Here is a 24471-nt window from a genome sequence, read left to right on the forward strand (position 1 = left end):
GAACCCACAATGCACTCAACCATAGAGCATATTTTCAGAGGTGAAATTTCAGCCGCTAAAGATTTAGGTTAGGTTAGATTTTACTCTCACGTGAGACGCGTTACAAACTAAGCAACGGGCGGAAGGTTTAAAATTTTGATTATGAATCTTCAGAATTATAGATTCCAGTATGTATGATCACACAAATGTATAATAATACTTGTATTTGTCTGTTCAAACGTCAAGTCAAATATTCCGACATGAGTTTCACCTCTATAATATACTCTGTGTTCGATGATCATTAAGGCTATTTTTATGTGTTCTACTTCGTTGCTTAAAAAGTATTCATTTATAAAATAACAATTTACATAAAATAGTTAAGTAATTAAATAGCATTCTTGCAATATTTTATATTATAAATATACGGTATTCATATTTTTATGCGATGAACATACATATGTAGTCAATGCCGCATACGGAAACGATGAGTTTAGGAACACTAGAAACTTTGGTTCTTTTACGGCGAGCCATTCTTCCGAGAGGTAGGTAATGTCTAAATCACAGGAAATATGTAGAATCGTGAAACATCTGGTTGAAAATTCTCCTAAATAAACATGCTTCGGTACAATTACCTTAATTATTTGTTGTATTATCATACCACTAGAATATTTTTATCCAGGAATATCCTATTTTCCGGGTTGAAAACCCACGAGTTGATCCTTGTTTTGTTTACTGTTTGACTGGTTGACATAACAGGTATCAATTGAACGTTATCCGGCATTGTACTAAAAGGATATTTTTACTCTGCGCAAAATACTTTTAAAACTCAAACTATATTCTTTAATTTTTTGCCATCATGATCGTAAAGAACTCTCTTTCTTCAGGGCAAAATGACGAAGACAACGGAGAACAAGGGAATGAGCGCTATCAATGAGGTAGTGACTCGTGAATACACGGTGAACCTTCACAAACGCCTTCATGGTGTAGGATTCAAAAAGCGTGCTCCACGAGCAATCAAGGAGGTCCGTAAGTTTGCTGAGAAACAAATGGGAACTCCAGATGTGAGGATCGACACACGCCTGAACAAGCAACTGTGGTCTAAAGGAATTAGGTGACTATTGCAATTAAATATAGGAAGGTAGATATTTACAGGGTGTCCCAAAAATGTTCCGACTCCTTGAAAGGGGCAGTAAGATAAATATATCCTTAGGGGCCTTAGAAAGATAAATATACTTTCATAGATCGATCAGAACCAAACCGATTATTTTCCATTCTAATTAAACCGTGGTATTTTTCAGGAATGTACCATTCAGAGTACGTGTACGACTAAGTAGAAGAAGGAATGACGACGAAGATTCCCCCAACAAATTGTACACCCTCGTTACGTACATACCAGTTGCTAGCTTCAAAGGTTTACAAACAGAGAATGTTGATGCCAGTCAAGATTGAATTATTTCTAAACAATAAATAGTTTTCGCCAATTCCTGTATATACATTATTTAAAAACCTCTACATTGTATACTTATATTCGACTAAAACTTCTACGAATTGTCTGCTGTTCAGAAGCATTAATATTTCATCTGTGCGCTCTTTATGACGTCACTTCGTACGAATTTAAATGCAAAAATATACGATTTGAAGTTGCTCCGTATCGATCGCACCGTCAAGTTTGCAAGCAAAGTAAACATTTCCCACGTTGAAATGTCCCTAGCTCATCCAAGCTTCGATTCGCCAGAAACTAGGTAATTCGCAGGTAACGTGTGGCAGTCGTGGCTAGTGAAAAAATGCTATAATACTCGACTACCTTTAAGAAAGTTTATTATTCGTATGGATCTTGGCATTGCGATAGTGCGTTACGGCTCGAATAGTAGAAATTTGGAAATAGGGGCTGTAAGAGTAAGTAAGAATAAACGATCGGTGGAACGGTCAATGATAATACTGTTTTTCGCGTGGACGCGGAGTCTCGAGTCGGGTTCACGGACTTGTCTTTGTTTATCCGGACGGTGAGACGGCGACGAGGAGTCGCTAATCTTTTATTAAAACGCCGAGAGAACGTACATTTATTTATTCCCCGTTGGCCTTTACACGCGCGGCTATCTGTCCCGTTTTTCTTTTTCGATTAATACGTTATTGGATCATCGTTGTCGGGACTCTGCTCGTTTTATTTCGTTCGCGTGTTTGTATAAAGAGTAGCGTCGTCGGGTCCGCGTTCGCCGAGGTTACAATTTGCATTGAATACCGCCTAACGAAGGGAACGAAACTCGTCAGGGCTCATTGTTTATCGTAGCATGCAAAAATAGTGGTTCGCACGTGCGTTAATTATTCGGTTCCCCGTGGGAGAGTATTCGCGATTCCGCTGCCCTCCGAACGCTGCTCCTCGTCAATTACACTGTAACAAAGGAGGACTACACACCGATCGGAACGAGTGCGTTTTTCTTTTTTCTTTTTTTTTTCACGTCGAAATTCAGTGCAAAACGGAGCCGAGTAATGAGCAGAAACAAATCTCACGTTGTTAGCTACGAACGTCTCGCCGTTGTTGTTAAGTAGATTTTCAAATTACGGACTTTCGAGAGAGGTATTGTAATGTGCCGTGTAATTAAAGCGGTTCTCAATTGTAACAATAACCGGGCTGGACCTTGAACTGCAACCTATATACGGTAAATACGACTATAAATAAACAGAAATGTGAACAATATTAATCAGAACGCAATACGAACGACGTATCGTTCGATAGAATTGGCACGCGTTGCTCTACTTCGTTAGCAACACGATAGTATTATCAGAGAACTGTCAGAAAAAGTATAAACAGCAACTCAGGATCGAAGAATTTCGATTATTATTATTATAGTTGAGAACCGCTACTTAATTTGAGGGGTTAGGGTATTGTAAAAGGTCAAAAAACTTGGATTATTTCATTTTTAAAAGAATGCTACATTAAAAAAAACCAATTACATAATTTATTAACTATATTTCTATACATTGTTGTTGCGGTTCTTGATTTTGTTTTAGATTGACATTACAAACTATTTTTGTTTTGAACTAACATCTAACGAAAAAGTTTCAATTTGTAAAAATTTTACAATATTCGAATCCCCACAATTTCCAATTACGAAACTTTATAGTTTTTAAATATATTAATTTTTCTAAGATCCTTTTTTAACAATCATTTTTTGTACCGCTTGTAAAGAAAATAGGAACGATTTATTTGTACTCGCTTTCGTTTTACGTCAGGCTCGGATTAGCGGAAACAAATCGTGGCCGCTAAGAATCGCTAAACCGGGGAATCTGAAAAAGCGGCGCATTCCGCGCTTATAGCAACCCGGATCTCATTCCCTCCTCGATTAGTCAATGGTTCTTTGTGGAATTTGTTGTCTCTCCCCTTTCGAACTAATCTCGTCTTCATTAATTCTTTTGTAACGCTCACAATCACGCACGGACTAATAAAGGAATGCCGTTTTTGTAATTCTTTATTTGTACATGATCGCTTTTGTATTTAATTCCGCTACACGACTAAGTTTCTCGTAACGGAAGAAAATCTGTTTCTTTCGTTTCGCGGCATTGTAATTTCTATTTTCCGAAATGCGCGCGATTTTTGAACATACCCGGTTTCAATTTCAATCTCAATTTGTACTATTATTTCGTTTTGTAATATATGCATGTTAATCTGTGGGATAATAAAGATGTGTAGATATACATATAGTTTTTTGTACAATACTATGTGTTTCTCTTATGTGTTCTCTTTAATCCTTCCTTATCCCCTGTTTTTCCTATTTTTAAATTAATTCATTAATCGTCTGACCCATAACATTTCTCGTTAGTAATTGTATATTTACTAAAAAAAAGCTACTAATATTTACTATAATTTTTATATATAATTACTTTATATTTTTTACATTTTTCACTATTGATTTTTTTGAACTGTTAGGTAGTTTTATAATGGAAGGAGGTGGGGTACTTACTGCTGAACGTAGCCCGGCACGTGCAAATCTGCATGTGGCGTTCACTGAAAAAGGAGAGGTGAAGGAGCGTCGAGAAAAATTCTTGACCGCCAAATATGGATCTCATCAGATGTCCCTCATTCGTAAAAGACTAGCAGTGGAAATGTGGTTGTTCGACGAGCTAGAAAAATTATACGCGGCAGTTGTAAGTTCAAGCTCGATTGTTCCGATCTCCTTTCCCTTCGAACTCTATTGTATCAGTATAAAATACATTTCTAATTTACAGAATGATAGTGGTAAAAATCGAGAAGTTGAAATAGACATAGACGAGCTTCTTGATATGGATAGCGATGATCACAGACGGAGATTTTTGCAAGTAAGTAAATTATCCAATTTCAGCAATGCCATGTTATGTTTTAAAATAATATTAACTGTACTTTATTTTTATATTTTATAGGAACTACTGGTCGACACGAAAAAACCACCACATGATATAAACGTGAGTACCATGCAACTGTGTTGTCTTTCTTAGTGTAACAACTATTTGGTGACTCACTGTCATAATATTCTACGCTGTAGAATTTAATATCGTGTGACTAATTTCCAAGCGAATCGAGTCTAATCGTAGTCCTCCTCTCCACAGTGTCTTAGAAACAATCGTTCAATCCACAGTGCTCGAGTAACTGTTACTAACACGAGTCGTTTATATGTTTCAGAAATTCATTAATGATTTACTTGAAAAAGCTAAAACACTTTGAAGAACTTTCGCGTTCTTCTTAACACTCCGGTGTTTGCAAGGACTTTTTTGAAGCATTAACAAATTTGCTCAGATTTGGAACGAGTCAAAGACATATTCAAGCCTTAACGAGTTGCACGAGCATATGCAACTCAAATGCCAATTTATCATTACTTGGATAGAACTTAATGGGGAAAACATCAAATGACTCTGCACATTTTTATTCTAGCGTGTATTATTTCATATTGAAATCGTAAGCATTAGTGTCTGACTTATCTCAGTACAACGGCTAACTTTGTTAGTTATTTGTGTGCGCATCGCATATCAAGTAATAAACCTCACAGTACACAAACTGCCTTGCTGTACGATCCATCCAATGTGATGTATAGTAGAAAAGTTTGTTCTTCTACACTCTAGTTTTGTATGCCTCCTATACTCCATCATTCGTAGTAATATTTATGTTATTAAGAATTTATTAACTAATAATACTTCCAAACGTTGTAACTATACCAAATGATTTCTATGCATATCCTATGTTTATCGAATTTATATATCCCAACCGAGAATCTGGTTTGGGTTTAAACACAGTTAATGTTTTCTCTTGTTTCTTTCTTTTTTTTATGTTGTAGCGTAACGAAGTAACACGTGTTTATTTATTTTAGAAACTATTTTAAGGAAGTAAAAAAAAAAAGAACGTAACTATGCAAAATTTCGCATCGAATGCTTGTACGAAGAAAAAATCGGTTTTGATAATGCGATCGAAGAGTGTGTGTTTCAGATAATTTTACCACTGGCATTAGTCATACAATTAAAACGTGGAAATGACACCTATCGTTGCTCCAGTACCGAATCAGTATTGAAAATTATCTCGCAGAATAGAAGTATATTCTTCAGTAAGTTTTTTAATGGTTAGTTGAAAATTTTTAATACTGTTTGAATTTCAGAAACTCTTGTTAAGTCGTTGAAAACGAAACGAAGAAGTAAAATGTAGTAGAAACATTCCTAAATTTAGAAGAATATTGAAATTGTAAAGAACTTTAAACGATCTATTGAAACATTTTTAATTACTTTGTTACTTATATAATCATGTTGTTAATTTCAAGATTTTAGATTTCTATTTATACGCGTGTTATGCTTTTTTAAATTATAGAATTGATCATTTCGGATGAAATGTCGATCAGATTGTCTCGGAAAAATTCGTGGGTCTTCTGTTTTTATGGCCTCGTTTGGATAAAATGTTAATGTGTGACGTGTGATGCAACGCTGGGCATTTTTGTTGCGCGCAATCATAGGTGACATTTATACGGTTTATTTACAGTCAGTCGTTTCAATACACGAGCTATTATTTCAAATGTATCCATAGTCATGTAAAAGAGGAAGGAAATGGCAATTTTAACGTAAACTTCCTCAGTACGGATCTCTTGCACTGATGTGTGTCTCGCATTATTACTTAACATTTGTACCAAAAAAAAAAGACTGCACGAATGGAATTTACCTTCCTCTTGAACCTAGATGCGTACAGAAATCACACGAAAGGAAAACATGATTACAACATGGATGTATATTGTAAACTTAACAACACAACAACAGTACACGTAGTGTCAGATGTTGAACGAAAGCCAAGAGAACTCAGCGAACAGCATGACACACAACACAAAAGATATTTGTCTTTTATGTTCGATAGTATACAAAGCAATACCCGAAATGTGATCACTTCAACGACATGTCTTCGTAACAACACAAGGAAACCGTTCAAAGGCTATGTGCTACCTCGTTCTGCAAAATAAGTGTACGATCTCTCTCTCTCCGTAGTGTTATTAAATCCCCAGTTAACACGTTGGCTGCTATATCCCTAAAACACCAGCGTACGAATGGCACAAGAGCTCCTTGCTGCATAGTTGTGTATTCAAACAATTTTTGGGATCATAGTCAAGTATTTTCATATTGAAAGTGTGTGTGTGTGTGTGTCGCACACAAGCATCGTGGGAGTCAAGAAAGTATGAGAAAACTATTTTATTACGTACCACTGCGTGACCAAACCAGAAAACCAAAGGTTCAGGCCAGAAATGACAAATTTTATCGAACAAACTACTCTGCCAAGTTGAAACCACGACAAATCCTGGGTTAAGAAGATTCCAGCGGAAGGTTTTATGGTTTTATATACAAGATATGGCAGTCAGCGTGTTAAAGAAGACGGAAGAAACATGGTAAACAGTTTTATCCAAGCAAGGACTACTAGTGAAACATGTACGAACCATGATTATATACAAGATATTATAATAGGGTGTACAGAGATTCATCGAGCCATTTGTCGAACATCAGTTTGGCTGGGCAAAAAACAAAAAAGAAAAAAGCGGTGGTCTTTGTGAATTTGTCAGGAGCATAGGAAAAATGTGTGTAGGCTACCCTTTCTATCCTTCGACTTCCATATATGATTTAAGCGAATAATATCTAACTAAACGAACAAAAGAAAGAAAAAAAACCAGAAAAATATGAAACCATTCAACAACTCGTCTCGTCACCCGCATGTATATTTAAAACTTTATACGATGAAATATATGTGAATGTGTAATTAAGATTAGGGAATAAATGTATACAATAAACCTTGATCTCATGCATGCAAATCTGCGGCGTACTCGCTCCAATCAAACAGGTCAATAATAACAATAATAATAATAATGATATTATACACTGTGAAACGACTTTTGGAGGATTACGCCAGAATATAATCAGAGTTTATTGTATTAGAAACGATACAATCAATTTGTGCACTTGTGATTTAGCGTTGTAAAGGATTCCGCGACCATCGATAGAAGTTACCTATGTTCATCGAATCGAGACTTTATGAGGTTTTGAAATTTTATCGCTAGAGTCAATGTCGCTATTGGATCGTTTCTTTTTTAATGGCATTATATGCGGTACGCGTTAAGTTGGTGCGTATGAAGTGTCACCCCGTTTTTATAATAGTCGGATTGCGGATATATACATGCGAAATAAAAATTTTCCATGCAACTCGGAGAAGTATCTAGAAATCGTGTAAAAATTAATTTTTGTCTTCGAATCATTTCAATGAGTCTAAAATAATGTACTGAAAGTGACTATATTACATTACTTTACAAAAATACCGAGAATGAGTCTATCCGATATAATATTTGTACTGTTTTTAATTACACTTATTCGTTTTTGTCATAAACGCATAAGATCCGCTGTCTACTAATAATGATCGACCAGGTTCGAGAACTTGAACCGTGGAATATCTGCACAAATTTCACGATGTGCCAGATCCGATAAGTTTTTAATTAAGAATGACATTTCACATACACCGACATTAAAGGAAAACAGTGTGTGATCGATGCTTTACGTGTAATGCTCGTTGGCATGTGAAGAGGATGTGTGTTTCGTAATATCATAATGGCTTAGAGAAGAAAAAAGAAAAAGAAAAAATAGAAAAGCGTAGGAGGTTTATCGAACGGTGCGTTTCAAGTTTATTTTCCACGGTGCGTCATTCGCAAGAAACGGGAAATATTTGAGCTGTGTTATGCGCGAGCAAAGTGCAAAGTGAGAGAATGATAATATCCTGTACCACAACGGAGTTTCCCCGATCCCGTGTGTGAATGCATGGAATGTTAACGTTGTAATACTGCATCAGATTAATCCATAATATTCTTAAGTAAGACGGAGATCAGACGGAAAAAAGCACTTTTACACCGATTACAAAAACATTGAAATTCCCGATTTCGGAAAAGAAGCGAGTGAGAACAAAAACAGATCAGATCAACCGGAGAAGATTCGAATTTTTAAGATGCTCCTGTTCCCCCGGGCGTTTGAAATTGTGGCGGTATTGCCAAAAACAATATTTTGCATCATGTACTGGTTATGTAAGAAATTGTATTTACTTGCACAAACAAAATAAGAATTGGATAACGGAACGCTTGTCTTTCTTTCATTTCCTACACCCTGTTCGTTGCATAATTTCGGTCGTACAAATTAAAAATCGTATCAATGTCGAGCAATAAATAAAAATTATATTACAGAATGTTTGGCACATTCTCGAACAAAGTAAAAGAAACTCTTACAAACGGAAGAAAAAATATTTGCTTCTCATGGGATGCAGCGCGAGACGAGATTTTCAGCGAGTTATATCAAAGATTTATTCATTATATTGTACAGAATTTCATCGCATCGATGAGGATGCGTATCGGTTGTGGCAATATGTATATATATATATATGTATATATTTTCCTTTTTTTTTTTCATAGAAAAGATTTATGAAAAAGATGGATTCGAATAAAGATACGTGATATACGTTTCGTGTAAATAAAGCTGTTTTTTTTCTGGAGGAGAGTCTCGTTGTTACTTCGGGACAGTTTCTACGCTTCGTAAGACTATACAGCTTCTCTTCCTAACAATTTCATGAAAATACGTTGCCCTAGTTGTCGTCTAGACATAATAGAAACCACAAGGGTGTCAAGTAACTGTGTGGGACATGTTAATCGACGCCCGTTGAAACCAAAGGGAAAACGATTCGTATAAATACTTTACATAGTAATGCTTCGAAAAACTGTTACTGTACTGCGATCATTATGCTTATGAGTTCCTGATGCCGAGCGCCTGCTCCAATTCCGCGCGTTTTTGTTGCACTTTCGTGTAGAAGTACCGGCAGACGGCTTCCTGAGCCCACGGTTGATAGTAGAACTCCGCTCTGCGTTCCTCTTCGGGGTTTCCAACGACGTCGATCATGGTCTTCAAGTCCCTGGTCTGCGAGATGATCCACTTGTTGATGAACTGCTGCGGATCCTTGGCGAAGCTTAGGAAAAACTCTCTGTTCGTCTTCAGCTGGTTGATCGTCTCCACCGTCTCGTGGATCTTGTTGTCCAAACTCTGGATCTCCTGCTGACTCGCGGTCGATAGCAGAAAGTTGTTCATCTGCGTCTTCAACGTGTCGTCTACCTCCACATCGATGTCGTAACACGCGGTCTGTTTCGTTTCAGTACCTGTTCGAAAGAGTCGATGTAAATGTCGCTGTTTTCTTTGCGAAAATGTTCTCCGTGGTTTTGTTAAGGAGTTATTAACGAAAAACGCAGAAAAACGTGCCACGGAGAATATTTTCGCGAAGAAGCTCAGAAATCATCCTTTTCAAGGAAGTACATTTTTGGGACACCCTGTATAAGTCTCTGCGTACCTTCTACACTGATGACGTGATTAATTACAATCGGATCCGGAGGATGGAGCAGCGGGTTCAGCCGCTGAGGTATCTCCGCGAATTTCATCCGCGAACAAGCGAATATTTGTTCCAAGTATTTATCACAGTTTATGAACTCTCTCTCGTGGCTGTCCTGGAGCTTGTGTGTCTTTATGTACTGCCAGAGGGCGGAAATGATAACAGGTCTCGTCTGTGTATGTACACCTAGCAATCGCGCTAATCTGGGGTCCAGTTTAAACTGTGAACGACAATAAATTTATATACTATCACTCTCCTACCGATGTGTTAATCGTGAAAAGATGAAAATTCAGTACTTGTAGGGGTTGATAATCGAGGAGCAGAAGTATAGTGCACCGAACATTCTTGTCTCCGGGTCTCTTCACTTGGAAACCATCAGTCTCTTGGGTTGTTAACGTACGATGCCACTCGACCAAGTGGTTATCAGGGCCATACAGATCTTTATCCAATTCTATAACTAAGCTTTTAAAGAACGAGGAGAACTTCCTTTTCACCTAGAGTTTTGAGTACAGATTAATAAAGTTTACCATTATGTTGCACCGAATATCTGAAAACGTTTCTTACTTTGTTAGGATCGTTTTTCGTGTCATCCAGCAGTCGACCTTCTACTCTAAGTTCCCATGATGCTACCGAACCGTCCTCCCCCTCGCCGGCCTCCTTCGCGGGATAAAATGTATTCGAAATAAATATTCGCAGCTTCCTTTTCTGTTTCATGGGACGTTTCAGTGCCTCTTGTATGTCTAATCGTTTTCGCATTATGGTCGCGTCCAGCTTCCTCTCGAAAGCCAACAGGTCCATGTAGGCCTGCGATTCAGGCACTAAATCGCGAACTTTCTGCGGCAATATTTTGTCCGCCAGCTTTTTCTTCTTCTTGGAAGTGGAATGTGAAAAATCACTGTTCCAAAAATACCTAAATGAGTTTATGTAAAAATCATAGATTCAAAAATCAATAAACCAATTTTGAAGCTTATGAAATGCAGTGAAGTTCCTGGCAAATTGGTAAATGATTTTCAATGTTGACACAACACCATGACACAAACAATGAAAGGCAACGCAATTTCAATTACGTTCAAAATAAGATGTTTCTTTTGAAGTACAAAGTAAAATGTTCCTTTTGAAGTATAAAACAAATAGATCGATTGTTTAATGAATCAATGAGCACTGATAGATACATGAGTAATGTAAAATCAACAGGAAACGTTTCGTCGATGCACTTACGGTTTCTGCTGTGACATAGGTATACGTTGATCCGCGCTTCTCTTCCCCACCGGAGGATTAGGCATCGGGCCTGGGCGCATGTTGGAATACGGTTGACTGGCTCTTATTATGCTTGCTGGGCCAGGTCCGGCGTTACCCATCTGTGGAGGTGGAGTGAATCCGGACCTCTGTTGCATCTGTGTGAAGAAATGATACATTCTATGTATGATCAGCATTTGATTAACGCATTACCTTGGTAATGCAATAAGCAGATCAAATTATTTTTAATTCGTTAAGTCATTGATACATGTGTATAAGAAAGCATTGTGTTAAGAGGTATGTTTATTAGATGGTAACGATAATAACATTGATGCACAGAATGTACTCACAGAAAAATTTGGGCCAGAATACTGTCGCAGGTTTGGAGGCACAGACGATGCTGTGTACCTCTGCTGAGGCGGGCCATTATTCCCTGTATTTGGTACAGGAAATCTTTGTGCCATGTCTGATGACTCCCCTAACAATTGAAAAGCATCGATTATTCATCACAATAAACAAAAAACAAGTGGAGTCATAACGAATCAGTTTGTCGGACCATTGTTGTAGGATACAATCTCACAAACAACCACCGACAAGTGAAATATGTAATTCAACGTGAAAGATTGTTTGTATTTCATAGAAAACGCTCTTTTTTTTACGATAGAAGCAGGCAACGCTAGTAGAAAAACAAAAACATAATCTACGAGAGAAGGAGCGTCTAGCGGCTTCGCCAGATCGAGCTTAATTCGACTGGTTTATTTAATTGTTTAATGAATAGGACTTACGAGGCGGCGAGATATGGAAAGATAACAGGAGAACGAATTTCAAAACACTGCGGAAACTAGAGTCTCTGCGGTTTGCCTGTCGGGTTCGTGTGCGAGTATGCGTCAAAACACATTTCGGCGGGGCTCGAAGGTGGCAAAATTGGGTTCTTTCCCGGCGCAGGATCAAACGTAATGAGAGAGAACAAAGAGGAAATGAAATAAGCCCGGCGATTAACTAAAAACAACCTACGTTTTCGAGACTCCTATCCACTCACTGCTGGGGTTAGTAAGCTTTCGTCTAAACGGTGGATTTATAGACACCTATGCGCCTCGGAAAGTGCCATCTAACAGCGAAGCCTGGAAACCATTCACACAGAAACAGGACGCCATATTCTTACCGCGAACTGTATCGCTCAATCCAACAATTTTTCACTTAAATAAGAATTATAAATGACCAGAGCCTCGGTTTCTTTTATAATTTTATAGGTTAGATTTACATAATATCAGGGAGAAAGTTTCCATTCTGATAACTAGGTTATCGAATGGGATTTCCCCACTGGATTTTTAGCGGTAATTTGAAAAGCGCGGGATTTTGAATGTGCAGTCCTATAATTCGAGGAAGAGTGCAATTCTTTCCTGCGCTAATTTTAAATCGAATATTCTACGTTCTCCGAATTGAAATAGAAACTTTATAAATAATTGATTCGTAAATTTTATTCGTATTTACAGTTTCCCTGTGTACCGACAGACATATTTTGTTCAGTTTCACGCGATCGCTGATAGATGGCGAAACCATACCCTTTTCGGCGCCAATTTTAAATCGAGTAGCCCGAGCTCTTCGAACTCAAGTACAAAATCGTGTAAATAATTAATACGATACACTTCTTTTTTGCCTACCGAAAATGTTGTTACTATAATCAATCCAATTAAACGAATGAAACTAATTAAATTGCTCTTAGTTTTATAAGAATTTCGTCTTTTTTAGGCATTTGAGAATGTACTTTCTGAAATTTTAACTACCCTTCTCGTACGGAAGAAAAATGATTTAGAAACATTATTCGAGGCTTTATTCGAGAAAATGATGAAGGATGAAACTTTAGAACGAACGAGACACGAAATCAGCAACTTTCATCGAGTTTTCTAGTCAGCTGCCTCGCGACATCCTCCTCAACATTGAAGAAATGATTAAGAGACGGTAATAATAGAATACCTTGAATACCAGATGCGCCAGAGCGCAGTTCTTATGAAAATAATTAATCATGAACCGCGGGGATTTAATTTTGGACAGTTCGTAGTTAAATCGTTTCGGAACTCGGCGAAAAGTGCGCGATGCGATGACGAGGATGAGCAAAACGCAGGACGCCGCGAATTATATTTAAACTTGACTAAGTAGCTAGCAATTCCGCTGCGGAACAGTCTTTCGTATCATTCGGGTTAATAGATCCGTCGATTGCGTAATCGTTTGTTATCATTCCCTGGAGAAAGAATGCTCGGAAAAAGTCCCCCAAGCCAAAGATGTCCCCCTACTTCAACATCCTTAAAAAAAAAACCGAGTCGATCCTCCTACATTTTTCTTCCAACGACAGCTGATACAAATGAAAATTCGTCAAAAATCGAATGCAATTTAACGCATCAGAAATAGAATAAAATTACGTTCGTATAAATTAGTAATAGTAATGTTAGGTCTCCTCGTTATGGAGGAACGCCTAACTTCTTCAAGCCTGAAGGCACAGCCTTGGCCCTGTCTCCTTCGATCCCTCGCTGTCCTCGGTTCCACGTGAATCCAAAAAGCGGCTGATATAATAATAGTCCGACCTATATAGCGGACGGTTATTTACAGGAAAAAACACACGGCACTTTACGCAACCGAAATTTCGTTTCCCATTTCTCTTTCCGTTTCGGATCCGTGTGGAAATCGTGAAACGGCAGGGACGCAGAGCTGCATCCTAATTTCTAGCAGCCATTTTATACAAAACCAAGGACAGTAAGGTTGACGAATGAGGGTGTCAATATTTACATCAAGTAGATACATCCGTCAATAGCCAGACAGCCAGCCAGCAGCCAGCGCGTCTAACAAATCTAAATCGACTATTCTGAAAATGATGCTTCCACCTGGATTAAATAAACCAAATCCTTCCGAACACTTTACGGCAGCAGCAAAGAGTCCACCTAGGTTCTGGAAGCTCACTTTCTAGTTTGACCTACCTAAATCTGAAGCTAGGTAGCTCACCACGTACCCTAAACCTAGCTACCCTACCAGAACCCTAAAATCTAGGTAGTCCAATGTGGTTTAAACAAATTAAACCCTTTTAGGGCCTCCGTGACAGCAGCCAGGAGTCTATCCAAGCTGTGGAAGATAATTTTGAAGGCACGAGTCTCAGGACTCTCGTTGAAGCGTTTTGTCCACGGTTAGGCTACCTCGAGGCCTGTCCCATGTCCATCGCGGTTTGGCAGCCTCGATTTTGGAAAATCTACGTGCCGCCATCCTGTCCAAGTGAACAGATCGCTAATATTAGATCCTCGATAACCGTGGATCCACGCACATGCACGCGGCTCCACCCACGGACGCCGCCTTTGCTGGTCTTTTTTCGACATGCGAAGCCGCGCGGGTGGTGAAACACACGTGCGTGGGCCGTGTTTCCCGCCGGTATAAGAGGGGTCGGTGCTCGGCCCATGCACTTCAGTCCACTAAAAGAAACCACCACCGTGCTACAATGGCTCTCGAACGTCAAGTGCGCGCCAAGGTACGGCCCCAAAACCGTCACCGAAACCGTGTGTCGATTGTGCTGGAGGATCGTGAGAGTGAACGTTGGAACCCTGTCTCCCTTTTGGACCAGTGAATTGTGACTACCTCCCAGTATCCCATCTGGAGAAGCCCTTGTCTAGTCTGTACCAGGTTTGGCCACTGCCGGGCTTGCCCTGGGTCTTACTCGGTTGCCACCCTTAGTTCAGGGATTCTTGTAGATTCTGCGACTTGGAGATTGGTCTCTGATACTTTTCTCATGTAGGTCTTAGCTGGGGTTGATTTAGTACATGTAGTCCAATGCGACCCCATGTGGGGCTAACTTGAGTGTGAACTTGGATCTAGACTCAGCTGGAAATAAATTACGCTCAGTCAAAAACTTAGAATTAACTTATGTACTTATGTAGGACTTATGTAGACTTGATTGTGATTTGAAGTTCTACAATTTTCCTTGTCTAAGTTTTAGCTACAGTTAATGCCATTCTGGATTTAATAATCTTCTTACCTGACTTACTTGTGGACCTAGAGATAGATCTAGTTGAGAATAAACATATAGTCAAGTTGGTTATCTGGGGGTAATGAAGACTTAACTCAGTTATAACCTCAATATTGGTCTTAGGTTTCCAGGTTTAGGGGACTTGAAGACCCATGCTTACACCATGGGTGTAAAAGTCCAGTCTATACCTGATTAAGTTATATTCCAAATTAGGTTATATTCCAAGTCTTGGGACTTGGGTTTCTAGGTTTAGAGGGACTAGAGGGTTTAGGTTTTAGGTTTTTAGGTTCAGTGAACTTAGGAGCCTGGGTCTATGTTCTAGACGCAAACTTAAATTTAGATTAGACCTGATTAGGTTATAATCCGGGCTTAGATCCGGGATTCCCAGGTCTAGGGGACCTAGGGACTTATAATGGTGTTGCCAACTGACTATCTGCGCGCTTCTCCAGGCCTTGCAACCGAAGAGTTCTACCGAATACTTTCAAGTCTGGTCCAATTTTGCAATTTGTTGGCTTCCAATGTTCTACTCTCCAAAATTATTGACAATATTCGCCACTATTCCCGCACATTCTGCAATTTTCTTCAAAGGGCGGGAAAACGCGTCGAATTCAAACTGTATCCAGCACAATCCACGATGAATCACGTTTCAAATTTGATCAAAAGATCGTTAATTTGTTAATGCAACTTGTCAGTTTAATCGAATCATTAAATTAGTTTACAAGCTATTTTAAAAAGCGATCCATCTTGTTTTTTTCGCTATAGATCGCTGCAAAGCGTAACCCAGAACAGGAAAGAGAGGCCAAGGAATGGATCGAGTCGATCCTCGGCCAGAAATTCCCTCAGGGTGAGACGTTCGAGGACGTGCTCAAGGACGGTCAAGTCTTGTGCCATCTGATGAACAAAATCTCCCCTGGATCCATCACCAAGATCAACTCTTCCGGTGGACAGTTCAAAATGATGGAGAACATCAATGCGTTAGTAACATTCTACGAACTATTATTAACTAGATTTCGGATCGTTATGCGAAATAAAAATTTTGGTGAATCAAAAAAAAATCGGTTTTCAAAATTCTCCTACTCAATTTTATTATATATTAGCTCTTTAAGCTAGCTAACTGGGTAGGGCTGCTATTTAATTAGGGTCATTTTGCCATAGGTTCCAGAAGGCTCTAAAGGATTATGGGGTGGACGACGTCGACGTGTTCCAAACAGTCGACTTATGGGAGAAAAAGGACATAGCACAAGTGATCACCACTCTGTTCGCCCTTGGTCGTACGGTAAGTCCAATTAAAAATTAATTAATCTTTACCTAAGCCAAAAATAGGTATCTCCAAATAGAAAATTTCAATGCATCCTCATTGCTGTTTTTTATTTTATCGTGGTACGAATCAGTTTTGTCTATTCTTACATGCCCGGTCATGTTTCTTGCAAATGTCTAAAATTAGGATCATTTTATAGATGTTGCAGATTTTGTCTGATTAAAATTGTCTCTTAGTTGGACGATACGTAGCCACTAAAAAGCATTGAACTTCGATGCAAAACTTTAAGCAATGACGCCAAGAAATGACTGTCGTCTTTTGGCTCATTCACTTCGCTCTGTCCCCCCGCATTGGCGAACACTATGTCTGCCAGATAACGTATCACTCCGTGATCGTAAACATGCAGGAACGGCGTACGCGTTTCAATGATTCGACTTAACGAGCCTCCGTTATTCAGCTCCACGCGTGCGGATGACTTTGCGTCTCTGAATGACTGTGGTCGCCATTAAAACGGGTCGTTCATAAATTTCACGTTTCGGCGACTTTGGATGAAAAATAACGAATTTAAAAATATTTCTAACTCCATAAAATCATTCAGTAAAACTCCGCTAAATCATTCCTGTAACCAAAGACAACGCAAGGACTGTGGGCCTCGCCATCTAAATTTCAAAGATGGCGGACTACCACGGTTAAATACGGAGCGTTTTTCTAGTTTCATTTTCCTTAAAAAGAGACAAACGTATTCCTAGCTGTAAAAATCTAGTATTAGTTTCCCCCCACTCCCAAAAAATTGTCCAAAATGGCTGTTTCAACGCACGGTTTTCGCCCGCCATTTTCCAGACCTACAAGCACCCAGAATGGAAGGGGCCCTATCTAGGCCCGAAACCATCAGAGGAATGCAAACGCGATTTCACCGAGGAACAGCTGCGAGCTGGCGAAGGTGTGATTGGTCTGCAGGCAGGATCCAACAAAGGTGCCACCCAGGCAGGACAAAGCCTTGGCGCCACCCGCAAGATCCTCCTCGGCAAATAGATCCCAGGATGTAAGCAGAATAAGGCCCCTTAGACTCCAAAATTTCTCTCTCGTCCCCCCCCCCGCCCCCATCATACAATGTATATTATGTATTTATTTTGTATTTTGTAATTGAACGATAAGAATACACTATATCTATTTATTATTCGTCGTTTCGATGGCGTTCCTTTTCCCCGATCGATGAATCAGAGAAAATACGTGTGTGCATAGTTGAGGAGAATGTGTGTTTGTGTGTATGTCTGTGCTTTTATGAGTATGATCTCGCATTCTCTAAAAATATGCGTCCCGGGGCTGGAACGCGAGCAACAAAATTTGACAACAGCTGCCGGCGTTAATAGAACCGTGAACGCCGCGATTTCTGTAATTTTCTGTCGTTTTCAGACCCCGATTCACTCGGCACTGATGTGATTTATCGGGCGAACTGCACCGTGGAATGACGCCGGTCCTGACACACGTCCAAAAATATAGAATCGGTGACTGGCCAACGTTGGTTCACCCACCGACTCGATTTTCCGATTTACACGGGCCGTTCAGTAACTAATTGGCTCGTGGTTTCTGCTTGACATTGCTGTTTTACTGGTTTTCTACTCGATCATTCGATTCCGAGTTGTTTCGGCCGTTCCGGGTTGATCGTCGATTTTAAAAAGTATTTGTTTATCATTTTTCTACACAATTATTCGGTTTAGAATCGTTTTCTAGGTTTATTACCGATTTTTTAAACTTATTTTTCAATTTTTCTCTTTTACAATTGTTTCGTAAAATCTGTTTCCCTATATCCGCCATTTTCGCCGAGAAGAGCGGGAAACGCACAGTATTTGAATGAAATTTCTGATCCATATAATAATAAAATTTTCTACATCTATTTTTTTATATTATTTTGTTTTTATTAACGTTCTAAATTATGCAACAAGCGCACAAATAAAGTTGCAATACGTTTCCTGTGCTCCTTCGACTATGTTGCTTCCTTTGTTTGCTTTCAAGCCAAGTTCAACCTAATTCCCTTGGTCTCGGTCTAATAAAATTCTCATTAAAACGAAACGTCTGTTAATATTTCTGAATAACATCGTGAAAACGCAGGTTCGTGTGTCTCGGTGGTCTATAAATAATTGTTTATTCGACCGACCGTCTATTATTGCGATAATATTGGCCTCATCTCCGGTTGGAGTGTCTTCCAACAAGTACATTTAAAGAGACAGAGAATAAAATGAAATCCGATCCCACCACGATGGTGCAACGGTACAAATATTTCATAAATTCAATCATGAGATTATTGTATCAGTCGGTTTATTCTTGTTTTTGAATCATCAGTAAACCTAAATGCAAAGTCACTATCTCCGTTATCAAATTATTAAAAGATCAGTTTTAATATCTTATTTTCAATATTTTATAAACAATTTTGTATAGAACTAAATTTTTGCCAAGGGCTTTTTTCAATTTTCAATTTTTTTAACTTTTAAAAATCATTGTCATTTCTTTTTCATTTGTCATTTCTTGCGCATACTTTTCACTTGGAAAGACTAAAAGAAATTAATACTGATCTTTCCACAGGAAATGGTTGAATATATTTGTTTATTTAACCGCAAAAATTAATCGCAAATTTAAGTTTGTCATTTTTATAAGCAACACCTGTTGACTATTTTTAATGCTGATTTTTAGGGTTAAATAATTGAGGACGAGGTTTGAGGGAGGGAGGGGGGAAGAGTAATGTTTAAGTATTTCTGTGACATTGGAGAATTCGAGGAATTTCGTGGATTGAATGATATTCGAACAAGGTGCATCGAATAACAGGTGGATGATTAACGCGGCGACAAGTGTTGGCCCGCTCACGAAAATAGTGATATTGTAATTCGCTTTGTGTATCGCAGGTGTACACATTTGCTGTGAGATTCCTCTTGGCACGGCCTTCGTCGCAACAGGTCGGTCTAAATTTATTTTTGATCCTTCCAGAACGGTGCTGGGCGAATCTGCGTATTCGACGTGCAATCTTCGACAATGGAGACGCTGATGGAATGCATCCACGGCGTCTGGAACCACCTAAACATCTCAGAATCACCGAATTCACACCGGAAAACCAGTCAAAAATACTGAAGCTGTCAATTTTCTAATTTTTCTTGAATGTTTCTATTTCTTCTTTCATTCTTTAATTTCTTCTCTTCGGTGCATGAAATTTCTAATCGTTTTTAAAATTCTAGAAATATTTTTGGTACCAGGCAATTGTTTCTGATCTTTTTAGTGCACATAATAAATTTTGTTTCGTTCGATTACACACGTAAGAAATAAATTTGTGCTTCAAATTGTGGATTTGCAGAAATAAAATTGACATTGGAACTTTCTACAATTATTTTCCCAATTTCCTACGTAATTGAAAATTATTCATAGCTTTGAGGTTTTGTATAAACTTCCTTAATGGCTGATTTTATTGTGCATGAAAGCAAGTCTCGTCTAATATTAGTTTAACTGGAAACAGACGGCCGTCGACTTGAAATGTGAAGACGAAAACATGTTCGAACAGTTTGATAAATTTGGGGCTGGAAATAGAAATTGCTCAGCAGCAATAAAACTTGGAATATAAACTAACCACCGAACGTTTGAAAAATTTGCGAATAACGTCGGCCTTTAAATATAAAATTACAACATAGTCTAGCTATTGTAAATTACTACAATTTTTTAAGTAACATTAATTTCTACAATTTTTGTTAATTTCTACAATCTCTACAATTTCTCTATTTTTCTAAATATCGACCACACAATAATATAAATAAAGAATCTGTAATAGCGAATGACAGTTCGCAATTTACATTTAAAAATATTTATCAATTCTCATGTAGAAAAATAAATAATTATTTCATATAATTCAAATAAAAACCTGTGCAACAGTTGGTACAGAAGTTTGAACATTTAGTTTCCAGTCTGTCAAAGAAGATGGCATCACTTAACAATAAAACTGATGGTAACTTACCGACAATTCTGCAAATTACCGACAATTCTGCAGTTTCCCTAACAGTTTTAGCATTTTGCCACGGATGGCGCTGCCGATCAAAATTATTAACTAACAGTTACTTGCCGCTCACGACAGAGGGCGCTGGATGGCCCTAAATTGCAACGAAATTTTGATTACAAATATAAACATGACAAACATTTTGCATTTCTCCAAATAAACATTATGAATTCTGTTTTCCAATGATTCTGTAAACATACAAAAGTAAAATACAAAATAAACCAAGTACACTTCGTTCTCTATAGCTTCTACAGAATCATAAGTTGCTATAAAAATTCCTCAATCTAAATTTTGGTTTGGATAAAATTAAATATGCGCCCAATTGTATCGTGTTTGGGCTGATTTTAATCCGAAAAATTTGAGGAATACGAGATTTTAGAAAAATCTGAGACACTATACTGTGAATCTGGTTAAAAAGTTCTTAAGTTTATCGATGTCTGGTTGAAAAATCGAAGTGCAGTGGGTGCTACGACTATGTCTGGCGCCATATCAAAAGGCACAGTTGCTTCTCACGCCAAGTATGTACGAAATGAGAACGACTGCCTCGATCGTGTCTATTCCTGAGTGCGTGTTTCCTAGCACGGCTGACTTTATTTTATTTTACGCCACTTCGCGGACCAAAGTCATCTTTACTATAACGCGAGGACGATGGCGATGTCCTTCTCGCGCGGTGTCGCCATTCTTCCCGATTATTAATCCCGACCAAAAATATTTCCGGTTTATTTTCGCGGTCTAATCGATTTTCGAACTTCGACAATGAAACTTCCATACGCACGCAGCGTCGATGAACAAATTTTTCCTACGCCTTTGCATTTCAGTTTAGAATCGGAAGTTTCCGTGCGAAATTTTTCGCGGCGTTTTGCCAAAACGGTTATAACTGCGGACGGGGTCGTCATTTTTGAAAAATTGCCTGCACGGCTCTCCTGAACGTTGACAAATAAATCTTAAAAATTGCACGTTGTTCTGGTCGTTAATAATTTGCCGTCTCGTTTGGAAAAACTTTTTAGGTTCGCTCCGTGATCGCTAAAGCGGGGAGGAGCCTCGAATTTGTTTTCTAAGCCGGTCCCTCGAGGATGCAGCGAGTTAATCCGGTCGATTTCGTATTCAACAAATTACTGGTTAGAAAGCCGCCCGCGATCTGCTATACGATCTTGGCAGCTGGATCCGCGAGATGATTTAAATATTGTACGAGCTGGCGAGTGAGTAAACAACGGTGGGAACGTTGTTTTTTTTTATCGTACCCGTTCCTCTTCGAAATCGTTATTTTCTCGGCAAAACTCGGGCATTAACGTAAACTCGAACTGCTTTTGTGCAGCTCACAACTTCATTCTAACAGAGAGATTAATTATTACTGTTATTATTGAAATGATTATTCTATACTTCTACAGGAAAATTTTTAGTTAGAACTTTTAGCTAATTTTTTGTTAGAAAATTTGTGTACAAGCTAATTTGACCGTCGTCTTTCTAAATCCAATATCCTTTTTACCATATCTCCTCCCTGAAATAATCTAAAATTAAACCAACCTGGTCCAAATGTGAATACTACTGTACTTTCAATATTTGTATCTCTTAAAATGTAAAAAATCCGGTCAAACGACTGTCATCTAGACTTCACAGATGACAAATTACCTTTCCCACTAATTTTAAATCAACCCGGACTGTTTCAGTCGGGGAAAATCGTTTTTTAACGCTCGGAGTCGCGAGACCTCGCGTTTAAAGAACCGCTCGGCCAAAAAACAAAGCCAGAGGTCCCACCGCGCGGAAGATCCTCTCAAAACCACAAAGATCACTCGATGAGCTTGGCAGAAGATGACGAGTTGCTGAAAGAAGCCGTCCCACACCCGCACAATGAGAAACTTTGAGAAACAAAATTCAACAAAATTAAAATTTCCTTTATTATTAAAACTTTGGAAAACAATTCTCGTTGTCGGTAATAGTTATTCGTAACCAGAAATGAATTCTGTCCACGATGACAGTGATTAATGATCAGAAAAATATTAGTCATTCATAATTTCTGACCATAATAGATAAAAAATTCTTTTTCCTTTTAAACTTTCTGTAAAATTGACTAACACCTGGCTTCGATTTCAATAAAAATTATTTTTGGTCTCTGATTTATATCGTGAAGAAGAACAATAGTCACCAGGGTTCCAGGAGCGAGAGCTCGGCGCTTTCTCGCTCCCCGAAGGACGATGGCAGAGATTGACCTAACCGTGGCGTTCCGAGAAGCTGGTGCGACCGTTTTGCGCCGCCATTAATCGCTCATTAACGCATTCGTTAAACGTGATAAAGCGTAGAGCCACGGCCGGGAGACGGCCGTACCTGTCGTACGTGCGACAATTTATTCCCAGAGAGATATTTCGGTGGCAATAAAGTCTCTTCTCTTCCCCCTCCGATAATGATGATATCTGATAGCGATCCGATAATAGAAAGCCGAGCGGCGATGGCTAACCCACCGAATAGAAGACCCCGGTTCTCTACGCGAATTCGCAATTCGCAGGCTGACGAATAGCTTTTCAAGGTGACCGGCCGAAATATCCCGGTTCGCTTCTCCTGCATAGCCGATTTAATATTCTCCACGATCCGCTGCCAATTCGAGCAGCGCAGCGCGTTCTACGTCCGCTAACTTGTTACATTATCGTGACATAATGATCCGAGCGGCACGCGAATCCGGGGGACCGAGGATTCGCGGACTTTTTGCGCAACCTGGGCCACGTTTCGATTTTAATTGGTTAGGCTAGCGTGCCTGTTGGGAAACGGGGCGCGTGGGAGAACCATTGTGGCCATTTTGGTTCATCCACCTGCTCCTCGTGCTTCAAATTTCGATTATCCAGCTGTAACGGACGATTTTATCTTATATCGTTTGAATTTTTAGGTTAGGTCTGTTGCGACCAACGGCGGACCGTCAATTTTGGGGTCCTGAGCTAAAACTATTTGGGGGCCTACTCAAGTATCAAAAATTGTTGTATAATCTACTGTTTCTTAAGTTTCTAATTCAAATTGTTTTCATTTTCAAATTTCTTGACCCCTTTATCCCTGGTCGTGACGAGGTTGGGATTCGTGAGAGATGGAAAGAAAGGGTTATTTTTATTTTGCCAACTGTTTTTGAATTTTCTAAACTAAGCTGACACTCAAAATGGTCTGTCGAGAATGCCGAAAATTTGAAATTTTGAAGTAAGGCCGGGAAATAAGTAAATAATAGGGAAATCATTTTCAATGCGATGCTTCGGAAGAAGTCCGGGACTCGAGTGGCGGCCATATTGGTTTCTTCGATTGGGTCCACAATCGAACAACTTCATGTTGCAACCCAATAATTTACACGATTGGATATTAATTAGATGCAGAAGTGTGTCGAATAAGATTGGTTAGTGAAGACTCGCGAGGGTCTAGCAATGGCTGCCATGAAAGTCGAAGTTAATTTCTGTTTGTCGGGATTTAAAGGGGTCCGAGGGATAGAGTTTCAGCTGGTCGAGGGAGTTAATTAACGAGCCCGATTGTTCCGCTCGTTTCTCTTATTTCTGGACTCGTGTTACATCGCGGATACACCTGCTGGCATTCGCAGCTCGTTCAGCAATCGCATGCGACGCTCGAATTCCCCGCATGTCATATTTATCTTTCGCGGGACCCGATGGCAGGCCAAAAACTAGTTTCCCGAAATTTCCCGATGATTTTTCAAGATTCCGCGAAACCCGATCACTTCCCTAACAGCGTTCCCGGAAAATCTCGGCAAATTGGTCTAGTTTTCTTATCCAACCTAATTGGCTCCAAAATCTCGGGTAAATAATATTTATGCGTAGGCTACGAAAATAAAATGGTGTATCAATTGCAACAATCAGGAACCAACTATGTAGAAATTTCGTTCGCACTTTACGACTCCAAGCTAGAAATTCTTTTAATATTTCCAAAAGGAAAAAAGAAAATTAAAAAATATTTATTTAATATTTCTTTTAAATATTTAATATTCCCTTAATAGTTTAGTTAAGCACGATGCATTCCGTCGCAACGAAACGAATAAAATTCGTAACATTTCGCAAAAATTCTCGGCGAGTATCCTTTTATCCAAATTGCGA

At 38.9% G+C, this 24471-nt stretch overlaps 4 protein-coding genes across 11 annotated transcripts; 3 read left to right on the forward strand and 1 right to left on the reverse strand.

Moving 5' to 3' along the window:
• Window positions 1–376: 376 nt before the first annotated feature.
• On the forward strand, window positions 377–1460 carry Rpl31 (ribosomal protein L31). Of its 2 annotated transcripts, none has more exons than XM_076797040.1 (3): window positions 377–521; window positions 864–1090; window positions 1278–1460. In XM_076797040.1, exons 2-3 carry the CDS (start codon window positions 870–872, stop codon window positions 1426–1428), a joined length of 372 nt encoding a protein of 123 aa, XP_076653155.1. In that variant the 5' UTR covers window positions 377–521; window positions 864–869; the 3' UTR covers window positions 1429–1460. The 2 variants fall into 2 exon arrangements, with proteins under 2 accessions (XP_076653155.1, XP_076653156.1); XM_076797041.1 differs by having other exon boundaries at window positions 521–601.
• A 281-nt stretch (window positions 1461–1741) lies between these two features.
• Window positions 1742–8104, forward strand: LOC143359153 (protein phosphatase 1 regulatory subunit 14B). 5 transcript variants are annotated; one of them, XM_076796886.1, is made up of 5 exons: window positions 1742–1875; window positions 3905–4122; window positions 4204–4293; window positions 4375–4416; window positions 4634–8104. In XM_076796886.1, the coding sequence occupies exons 2-5, from the start codon at window positions 3916–3918 to the stop codon at window positions 4673–4675; spliced, it is 381 nt and encodes a 126-aa protein (XP_076653001.1). In that variant the 5' UTR covers window positions 1742–1875; window positions 3905–3915; the 3' UTR covers window positions 4676–8104. The 5 variants fall into 5 exon arrangements, with proteins under 5 accessions (XP_076653001.1, XP_076653002.1, XP_076652998.1 ...); XM_076796887.1 differs by having other exon boundaries at window positions 5316–8104; XM_076796883.1 differs by having other exon boundaries at window positions 6338–8104.
• Bap60 (Brahma-associated protein 60) lies at window positions 5248–12204 on the reverse strand. 3 transcript variants are annotated; one of them, XM_076796879.1, is made up of 7 exons: window positions 12125–12204; window positions 11461–11588; window positions 11093–11268; window positions 10439–10784; window positions 10171–10368; window positions 9836–10094; window positions 5248–9647 (listed from the first exon to the last, which is right to left on the reverse strand). In XM_076796879.1, exons 2-7 carry the CDS (start codon window positions 11572–11574, stop codon window positions 9241–9243), a joined length of 1500 nt encoding a protein of 499 aa, XP_076652994.1. In that variant the 5' UTR covers window positions 11575–11588; window positions 12125–12204; the 3' UTR covers window positions 5248–9240. The 3 variants fall into 3 exon arrangements, with proteins under 3 accessions (XP_076652994.1, XP_076652997.1, XP_076652995.1); XM_076796882.1 differs by having other exon boundaries at window positions 10439–10769; window positions 12125–12203; XM_076796880.1 differs by lacking the exon at window positions 12125–12204 and adding an exon at window positions 11896–12118.
• Window positions 12205–14460: 2256 nt separating this feature from the next.
• Mp20 (muscle-specific protein 20 transgelin) lies at window positions 14461–19731 on the forward strand. The gene is made up of 5 exons (XM_076797280.1): window positions 14461–14618; window positions 15876–16087; window positions 16269–16389; window positions 17212–17413; window positions 19351–19731. The coding sequence occupies exons 1-4, from the start codon at window positions 14589–14591 to the stop codon at window positions 17401–17403; spliced, it is 555 nt and encodes a 184-aa protein (XP_076653395.1). The 5' UTR covers window positions 14461–14588; the 3' UTR covers window positions 17404–17413; window positions 19351–19731.
• The last annotated feature ends 4740 nt before the right edge of the window (window positions 19732–24471 follow it).

This window comes from Halictus rubicundus, chromosome 11 (genome assembly GCF_050948215.1).
Source record: "Halictus rubicundus isolate RS-2024b chromosome 11, iyHalRubi1_principal, whole genome shotgun sequence".
NCBI classification, from domain to species: domain Eukaryota; kingdom Metazoa; phylum Arthropoda; class Insecta; order Hymenoptera; family Halictidae; genus Halictus; species Halictus rubicundus.